Source organism: Schistosoma mansoni, chromosome W (genome assembly GCF_000237925.1).
Source record: "Schistosoma mansoni strain Puerto Rico chromosome W, complete genome".
NCBI classification, from domain to species: domain Eukaryota; kingdom Metazoa; phylum Platyhelminthes; class Trematoda; order Strigeidida; family Schistosomatidae; genus Schistosoma; species Schistosoma mansoni.
The window spans coordinates 46,986,231-46,996,775 of NC_031502.1; the positions used below are offsets into that span (position 1 = coordinate 46,986,231).

General features: G+C 32.2%; 1 protein-coding gene across 1 annotated transcript in view; it reads right to left on the reverse strand.

Moving 5' to 3' along the window:
- Smp_167790 (hypothetical protein) overlaps window positions 1-7,362 on the reverse strand; it is a gene marked incomplete at both ends in the record, with an annotated part of 45,155 nt that extends 37,793 nt beyond the window's left edge. Inside the window, one exon of the mRNA XM_018789919.1 lies at window positions 7,254-7,362. Coding sequence (XP_018655314.1) covers window positions 7,254-7,362 — 109 coding nt within the window. The remainder of the gene's footprint in view (window positions 1-7,253) is intronic.
- Window positions 7,363-10,545: the final 3,183 nt, after the last annotated feature.

The window sequence follows — 10,545 nt, forward strand, 5'->3', positions numbered from 1 at the left end:
GCACTGGACGGCCGTTTCGTACTATTGTGGTATTCCTCAGCAGTGCGCATACTCGATCCAGCCCTGTGAGACTCAAACCCAGGTCTGTTGTGAGACAGTAACCCACTGGAAACAATGGTGAATGGTCGCTCAATTTCGTGGATTGGTTGAAGTTAGACATTGACACCATTGGATGCCGACCGGCTCAGTGATCTGGAGGTTAAGCAGTCGAGTGCGAAACTGATAGATCCTGGGTTCGAATCTTGTGGGGCGGGATCGTGGATGCTCATTGCTGAAGAGTCCCACAATAGTACGAAACGGCCGTCCAGTGCTTCCAGGTTTTCCATGATGGTCTACTTCAATCGACTCATGATTTCAACTATATAAAATTATGATTTATCATAAGTAATTTCCTTTTCATTTAAGAAAGTTGTGCAGTCATAAGTTATGATGATTTTTCATCAACCAGTTATAACCATTTTATGTATGAAATTTAATAACATTTATTGACCCAAATTTAGATTTTATTGTTTCAAATTATAACACATTCAGTAGCTAGTTGAACGTTTATTTTGGTTTTATATCATTCAATTAGTTTATTTTGTTGAAAACTGTCACAATTGACCAACCAAAACTAAATGATCAACAAACATCAAGCGGAACACGGTAGTTCCGTTGTATCGGTTGTTTGAATCATTCCATCGGTGTTAAGGTTTATAATTGATCAGTCTTTTTGTCAAATATGCATCCTACGTGGATCGCCTCGATAATATCGCTATGTATAAGTCAAAATAAAATTAATGAAATGCGGTTTTCACTGGAATTCAGGATGCGTTTTTCGTCGTATTTCGGACTTTTCAGCCTGGATTTATTCACTAATGAGTCCTAATTAGAAAGGATCTTGCATCCTGGGTTCCACTGCTAACAACCATCTAATTTTGCTTATAATGAAATTAGTGGTTGCTTGCTAAAATTCAGAATCATTAAAGAGAATCTCTTCAGCTTCATATAGAAGTGAATTTAAATCGATCAAGGTTTTCAATAACATGAAGAAGAAGAATTAAGCTTAACAGTTAAAACTTAAGTAAGCCTAGAATGAGCGATCTAAAGAATTGATTATGTTCAGTCATTTTTGACACCTATTCATATCAATTTTTCGTTAATCAGTTGGTATGTCACTTATATGAATAAACCTCTTTTTCTGTCTAGTGTTCTTGTCTTTAATCTTTAATAATTTGGGAGTTCAACATAATAATTCGGTCTTATGGACAGCCACTAGTCAACCACACTTCGTATCACTATACATCGTTCATCAATAAGCACTCTCTTATTTCTGTTCAATGTAAATTCGTTTACAGAATTATAAAGTCCCACCTCATAACTCTCTGCATGAACATATAAATATACAGCTTCATAAAAGGGACTTGACGTAGTGAAAACTTAAAAAGCAATCAAGAAGTCTATAGAAAACAGAAATAAGTACGTAAATTCTTCCAATCAGTTAACAAAATTTATATCCAGAAGGCAATAAGTACTTTTTTAAACACTTGGTAGAACGAATTGGAAATTTTAGTGAAAAGAATATTATCTTAAAACAATCAGTCACACAGCCTACTTATAGGAAATACGTTTATCTGTATGATATGAAAACCACACTTTATAAAACTTCACAAACCGTTACTAATAATATACGATATCACTGATATATTGTCAGTCGTCACCGAAAACTAGTTAATCTTGAATTAAAACCTTCTTAATTCTAATTTTTTCTTAGGAAAAATATAAAATCACTTCCATTTGTTTGATGTTTTCTTAAAGATAGAATATTTGTAATGAGAACGGTTTGTATATGCGAATAAGCGATAATGATTATATATAAATATATATATATATATATATATATATATATATATATATAATAGTATATTATTTACTCAATAATAGTTCACTATGGTCACACACTAAAACACATGATTATTGAAATCATAGTCAGTTGTTGGGATCATTCAAAAGGAACATTCACTGTCCTATCTAATTCACAGTGTTGTATAACGTTTGTTATTCAAGAAATACAGTACAAATATAAAATCAAATACTTGACCATATTATCTCAAAGATTATAAATGATATTACAGATTTCATAATCCAACTTTAACAAACATTAACCTGATTATAATCAAATACTAATGTAGTGAACAAGAACACGACTGCGGACAATCGAATGTAAGTAATCACAAATTACAAACTGCCTCACTAAATTCTGATAACCATACAACAAACAGTTAATTTGCAAAATAACAATCAATTGTCTCAATCTTAACTGTTTCTTCTGCAAATATCAGTCCGTCTTCTCTGATTTTTAATTTTCATGCATTTTCGTACCGATCGTGCTTCATTCCTGTTTGTTCCTTATCGATCTTCTTCCAAAATACATTCTATGTCTGACAATCACCATATACTACTTATATGGATATAAGTAGACCACACCACACTAAAACTTATTTAACTATAGTTTGTCATCAAAATGAATATGAATGCAATTTGTATTGTATCGGTTTAAAAATAAGAAACATTCATATCATTAAATTAAGAGAACAGAATCTATTTTACTCTTGGGAATTCAACTGATATACATTTTAACCTAATAATTAACTACAAGTCAATAGTTATTTAAAAAGCTACAATTTTAATACAATTTTAATACAATTTTATCTAAGTATGATTATGAAAATGGTACTTAATTAGTACTTAATTATTAAAGACTTTTGACATTGTTAGAAAAGCTTTTAGTTAATTGTATTTAACTATGAAATAACAAGCGAATTAAATGTACTTAACGTTAATTGTTTTATGATTAATTGTAGTTGTTTATTTCATATATATATTTACGTGCATTCACTAAAATTCACCTCTCAACAATCGACTGCATCTTCTTTGGACACTGTGGCAAATGTTCAGGACTAAGAAAAGTAACGAACTATATATATATATATATATATATATATATATAAATATATATAAGTCGACTATTAGAGGATTTATTCGCTCTACAATTCCAGAAGAACTGAATTAAAACTGACATATTGTGTCATCATCATCTAAAACTTGATTTTATTAACGGTTCTCATGACACCCAATTTTCTTCCGAAATTTCATTCACTGTTATGGAAATATCACGAAGTACTGTTAATAATAATCAAATGTAGTTTCTTTTTTTGTGACGTTCACGTGAGATTGATCGAAAGTTTTTTTTGTTGGTTAAATAATATAACCTGCTATAGGTGATTACTCAGTACCGCTTCTCTTCCTATCTGTTAACTAAACAGACTGAAATAAACTAGATATGCCAGTAAACTCTCTTCCTTTTACATTTTCATATATTGATAAGTCTTGTTAATTGAACGTTATACTCTGATCCTAAACTAGACTCGTAATCTCAAAGCCAAATCTACACAGCGACTTGAACAAGAGAGAAAACGCGCGAAATATGTGAGGAGTACTTGACTCCAAATGTTAATTTATGTACAGAAAATATAGAGTTTTTATAGTAATTTAGAGATCCTTGGGTTTTCCTGAAAATTATGGAATGCTACTAAACATAGTAGCAGTGTAGTAATCAGCCGATCAGAAACTCGACATGTGACTTTTCACTTTCGGGATGTTTCTAGCACCACTTCTAATAAAAGGTTATTGGATAAAATGCTTCCTAATGTTTCCTGAGTTTTTCTTGTCTATTGAGAGAAATTTTTTGGATTACCCCAACATATATGTAATTAGCCGTGTTTTGGTTTAAATTATGGGAATATCCAGAAATATTTTTACATCTTATTCGTGGGCCAGCATTCTGATATATTTATTTCAACTAAGAACTTAATCACTTAAGTATAACACTAGACTTCTGTTTCTGAAACACAATTTTATTTTTTCAATATTGTAAGGAAAATACATCGAAGTTTGAAGGGATTCAATTCAATATTTTCAGGAACATAAGAATGAATAACCATTGTAGTAACTCAGTTAACACAGTTCGAAACAACCTAATTTATAAATAATCTGTTACTGTATTTTCCTTATTCTTTTTACGCTATTTAGTTGTTCCTCTCTTTTGTTCTTCAACCAAGTTTTAGAATTTTATGGGTTCCTCCAGTTTGTAGTCTGATTATTATCTGTAGTAGTGTCTGATAAAGTATTTCAAAACTACGTCTGTCGAAACACAACTCATCATGATTATTTGTAGGTGAATGTAAACAAGTCAGCATTTAAATTGTTGAACGTCCAGTCAACTTTGGTCATTTATTCCCATCAGAACCTTCATTCAAAATTATCCAGACTAACTGGTTCGAAGGTAAGCTAGATATAGAAGCTGTGCATAGATGAAGCTTTGATAGCTCCTCAACTGAAACCTTGTTTTTGTATCCAGAAGAGATATGTCCAGTCCTTCATTTTATCTTAGTCCCAATACACTCTTAGTTTTTTTTATGAGTTGTTTTTATCAAACATTCTTAGCTTTTGCATCTTTATCATGTACGTCAAGCGGACAATTGTCTCTTTTATTTGATATTCTTATTCTTATTACCCTTTGACGATCGCGTAGATTTGTTACCGATAATAGAATAATACTTTCATTCATTAGGGAATACAACATATTGTTTCTAGGAAAACATGACGGTTCATCTCAAGAGTTTTTTCAAAATATTATACGATGTCATAAGCCCTAACAATCTCTGAATGGTGCAAAATCGAACAGATTCTGTAAATAAAAATGTTGTTTAAACATATGGATTGACTTAAATGCTATGCTTTATAGTTCGTTACTTTTCTTAGTCCTGAACATTTGTCACAGTGTCCAAAGAAGATGCAGTCGATTGTTGAGAGGTGGATTTTAATGAATGCATGTAAATATGTGAGCTTAGGTGAATAGATCTCTATGTGTATTTATTATTTGTGAGGAAGTGAATAAATAGAGCAGCAGCAGAAAAAAAATATATATATATAAATTCATTTAAACAACACAAACACTATCGCTCAATAATATGTTGTGTAAGTTTATCACATTCTTATAAGCAAATTCATTTCATTCATCTGTTTGCATGACGGTATATTGAATTATTTACACAATTGTAACTAAATTTTAAAATGTTCTCGAGTAATCAGGTAATAAAAAAATCATGATCACTTAATTCTTAACATAAATGGAGGTATATTAAGAACATGCACAAATATTGGAAACATGTTTTCCGGTTTACTAAATTCAACTGTAAACAAAATTTTCATTTTTAGATAAGTCGCTACATAATAATATAAGACCAATCATTAGTGAATTTCATATTCATGCCATAATGTGTGTTATCTTCGAAAATCTGATTGAATTGAAAAAAGACAATTAATGGTATTTCGCTCAAGAAACTCCGTATTATGTTGGTTGTCAATGTAAAATACTAAAACTTTTGTTAAGTTCTGTGTACATTTTGAAGTGCTATTACTTGATTAATACAATCGACCACAAAATACTCGGAGATCACTATTTTATGACAAAAATACATAGACTGACATGAAGCTACTCTCGTGTTTAAATCAGGTATCAGACATGTCGAATTCAGCCAGTAAATTTATTCATAGTCCTGATTAATTCGTTTTAGAAAAATATGTTACTGAATAATTATATTCAGTAGTATAATGTTACTACTCAAATTTAATAACCATTTTTTTGGAATTTCCGCAATCACCAAATTATTATCATAACATGAGACCATATTCTGAGTGCGTCTTCTTCAACGTGACTGAAAGTAGTTTAACACAAAATCTGAATTTTTTTAAAGGTGTTGTATTTTTAAATCCAATGTTTTTAGGGGCTCTCCATATTATTAAATAAGTTAAACAGTCTTATTCAATGAGAGAATGGTTATTGACTGTAGTTTACGTGACACGACTGTATCGAAGTCTATCGAAGGTTCATAATTTTGTGATCTGAGGGAACGATGTCTAATGAAATGAGAATAACTGCCGTAACAAAATAATTTATGTCCTTATATGACTATCTTTTCACTATTTCCTGTTTACTCAAAGGAGAGTAAGCAGTCGTTATGAAATCCTATAAGATGTCTCGCATCTAAAGTTTCTATAACTTAAAGAAAATTTCATAACATAATTCATTAAATGAGTACTGGTTCTCTTCAACCCGTAACCAACAAAAAAGCCATGAAATCGGTAGCTTGTTGTTTTAAATAAACCATGAAAATGCTCTACATGTAATGTTGATGGGAGATACAGAAAAACAAGTCAAATAACTGAAAGTTATTAGGAACCAAGCGGCAGAAGGCATACATGGTTCCAATTCACTTGGGGCTAGATGCAAATGTGATACAAATATAGGAAAAAATTATCGCAAACATTCTTCTTGAACCCAGGATGAATAAACTTATATAATAAGAGTCTATAGAATTAAATCCAAATATGTTCGCTACTGTTTTTATATGAGATTACACATACACAATCATCGACCTTAGAGAGTTAAGTAAAGAGTAATAAGTGACTTTCATAGGTAAGCTATGGCTAGGTAATTTAGACAAATAAAAACGTTTAATGGTGATAACAGGATGAGGAAATACCATATGACGGAAATCGTGTGAAATTAAATAAGCTCATGAGGAATGATATTCCCAATAGCCAATGTATTTAAACTTATATCGATTTTAATAAAGAACCTAATTACTAGAAGACATTAGCAGTAATCTTACTGCAAACAAAGCTAGCTTCAGAGTCACATGCAATAACCATACTTACATATTTAGAATTCTATTTTGAAAAGATAGATAACAACCTTTAAACTTATTTAAGTAACAGAAATTTTACTTTTACTAAGATTCAGAACTGATGATCTTCTTCCCCTTACTAGTACACGCAATCTTCGATCGATGAATGTACTAAAACGGATACTTTTTGAAGAAGTGTTAAACGTATGATTTGCGATAGTATTACTGGTAAAGAAAGTTGGCATCCTGAATGGCAGGCGAAATAAATAAGTCCATGGAGTTATTGTGCAAACTGTTATACGAATAGTATTACACTTTAATTAGATTGTCACTGTGATGATTAAAAGATTTACAAATGATGTGGAGCCGAATATCCGATGCTTGACACTGATTATCCTGACTGATCAACATTCATTAGAATATATGCATATATAACACTGAAACGGCTGATTGGTGAAAAATTTTCAATAAGCTTAAAGTATACTGGCTAGTACCGGAGAAGTTTTAGTCACAAAAACCTACCTATAGCTAAATTTTCTGTTTTTTGAACTGATCTTTCTTCAGGTGCAGCAATAATCCAAGAGTTGATCAGTTTCAACAGAATCAGTAGTAAACGTCTCCAGATAAGCATCCTATTTAGACATTTTCAAACGACCTAGGAGTATGTCCACTTCTAAAATCGAAAAATAAGAGAGTTTAACATTTATAGCAAGAAAATCAAATCATGAAACATTTTTCATTGTTAAAGATTTCAAGGTCTGTCAATAAAAATTGTGGTTTGCTTTTCTTTCAAGTTTAAATAGTTTAAATGATTTATCCGGTTAGTGTCCTTGTATCAAGGTATTTTTATAAAGTGTGTTGTTAGTCCCATACCTGACCCCATTTCTGTATCCGGGGTTGGGACTAGCAGTAACCCTAGAGACATTCTTGGAAACTTGTCTGTGACACTGGAGGTTTTATCAGACTTGCTTAGTTTTTACCCCATGCAACATCATCAAGCCCCTACTTCAGGAAAAATGAATATTTAACTTGATCAATAAGCATGAGAATTAAAAGATGGATCACGTTAACCTTAATTCGTTGTCTTCATTGTAATCACAAGCAGTAATAAATAACATGCTTGATGATCTTGAAAATGAAGTACAATTAATCCATTTTGTTTACAACCAATTGAATTATAACCTCAGTAAAACCACTTTAAAATGTTTATCATTTACATAAGTATGACTTTTGTTAAATTCTGAAAACAATACTGTCTGTGTGAAAGTAACTTTTAAATCTGTAGCACTCAAATTCTTTAACAGAATGATGAAATCTGTGTTATTTTCAGTCTGCAAATAAGCGATTCACTAAAAAGGAGTTTTTGTGGAGATTTAATATTTTCACAGTTGAAAGCGTGAGTCATTTGAAGCTAGACCACCAGGGAAAACCTGGAAGCACTGGACGGCTTCACCCAAAGGTAAGTCATAAATACAGTCAAATGTCTCAAAACTTTGTTAATCCCCTAGTTAAGTACTACGATATCTCATTTAATAATACTGTTCTTGATCGAATTTAGTTCAAAAATCATCGGTCAGTACATTTCAGTGAAATGAAAAGATATACAAAATAATCATATCAAATATTTCGTCCTCTTAACATTATGTTATTCAGTGCATAGGTTCAAATCGAACTTTCAGATGTAAAATATCAGCCAAATGTTTCGCACCAAGTAAATTCATGACAGTCATATCCATACAAATATTTTTTAACTCAATTTATAAGATTCCATGCGAATAGCTAGACAGGCATTATTAAATTGATTATCTACTAATACAAGATTATACGAAAATCTATCTTATAGATTATCAACATACAACTACTATTGCCATATTTACAAATTTTAATAAACTTTTAGAAGCATAATTTAAGTGCAGATTCAGTACATCTTTAATAATGAGAGACAAAACAAAAGTTTAATTTCTTAAAACTTGGGATTTTATTTACATTTAAAGGAAACGGTTATTAAGAATCATTGTAGTAAACTTCATTGAAGACACGAAAATATAATCTCTTTCAAATGGACAGTTTATTCAACATATCCATTAGCGACAACCAAATACATTTTGTTTTTAACTCTTCAAATTTTGAAATCATCTATCATATAAGCAAAGATGGATAGTAGCTAGCAGTGGAATCAAGGATGCGCGTTTCGTCCTATTTGCGACTTGTCAGCTGAATGTATCTGCATCTCAGAGTTGATTTTCACTCTGGGGCTCGAAGACAGTAACTTTCGCTTCAAACGTCATAGCGTTATCCACTCAGCTACTGAGTCATCATAGCTACTTGATCGTGCAATTGAGTGAAGTTTAAATTCACTTAGTATTGTTTGTTCAATCTTCCCGTCGATGTTTAGGACTGCACTTGAGCAGTCTCTTATTGGCATATGTGCATACTGTGTATAGTGCCTCGATATTGCCTTAATTCACAAGCATTATAAACAAAGATGGATATTGGCTAGCAGTGGAATCCAAGACGCGCGTTTTGTCCTATTTGGGACTCGTCAGCTGGATGTACCTGCATCTGCAATACGTAAAATATGCACATATGTCAATAAGAGACTAATCAATTGCAGTCCTAAAAATCAATGGGAAGATTTAAACAAACAATGCCAAGTGATTTCATCCATTATATTATGTAGAATCGATCTGCCTCATAGATTATTCCATTATGAAAATGGTAGTCTATGAGTATTCTTATGTTAATTCAATAAAAAGTCATGATTCATTTTTTACAGGATAACTAAGAGATATTTTGTATTGCGCCTAATATTTTAAAGCTTTAGTAAGGAAAAAAAAAGTTTAATCTGAAGTAATCATTTTTTGTGAAATGTCGAAAATGCTCTAGGCAAAAATATAATTTATGGGTGAATCAATCAGATTTAAGATAGCAGATCTTGAATTTTGGCTTGAAATTCACTTGGCTAAATACCATTTTTGTATTAGAGCTGATATTAGTTTATGATAAAAACATTAAATCTAATTCTTTACCCTGGCGTTCAGTTATATATCTTAATCACTATTCCTCACACCATTCTATAACCTTCATTTAACCTCAGTAAGTCTGTTGACATTCCAAGGTCATTTTAACGTTGCACAAACACCGTCCAAAAATTATCATCTCAGCAAGCTCTATGCTTACAAACTATATTTTATAAATATTGTTTTGAATAATTTCTTTCCGTATAAATGGTCTTTATGTTATATGAGGAATGAGCTGTTGTGCTGTTAGAGGTATGAGGACAGTTATCATTTCCTGGTCGCCCGTACCGTGGAAGGGTTCTTCTAGAGATACCTGGAAAGGAAATTGGATTAGTGGTGGTCTTAGCGACCCGAGAGCTTGACTGCAGTTCCCAACGGACAACTGCTTGATGTCGGTCACACACGACCTTTTAGTAGGTAGTTTTTGTGTTAGCTCCGTTCTTCAAAGGACCTTACCGCCGGAGACGGATATCCATGAGATAAGGTGAGGTGTGCATTTTTAGGGTCGACCTTTTCTAACACCAACCCTCCTCGTGGAAAGGCAGCATCGCTGTCATGCTGGTTGTCTGAAGAAAACATCTTACTGCCGTCACACCTCTGTACAGTCAGCAGTACGACTTCGCCTTCGGACCTTGGATTTGCTGCTTTTAGCCTCTCTTCTCTTCAACCGACCTGTCTGGCATGGTAGGACCTTGAGGAACGATTGTTCTTCGATTGGTTCATCACGATAAGCAAGCTTGACCACCTTGTCAAGGTAGCAGCATTGGTCAGGATGAGGAATAAGCGATTATTAA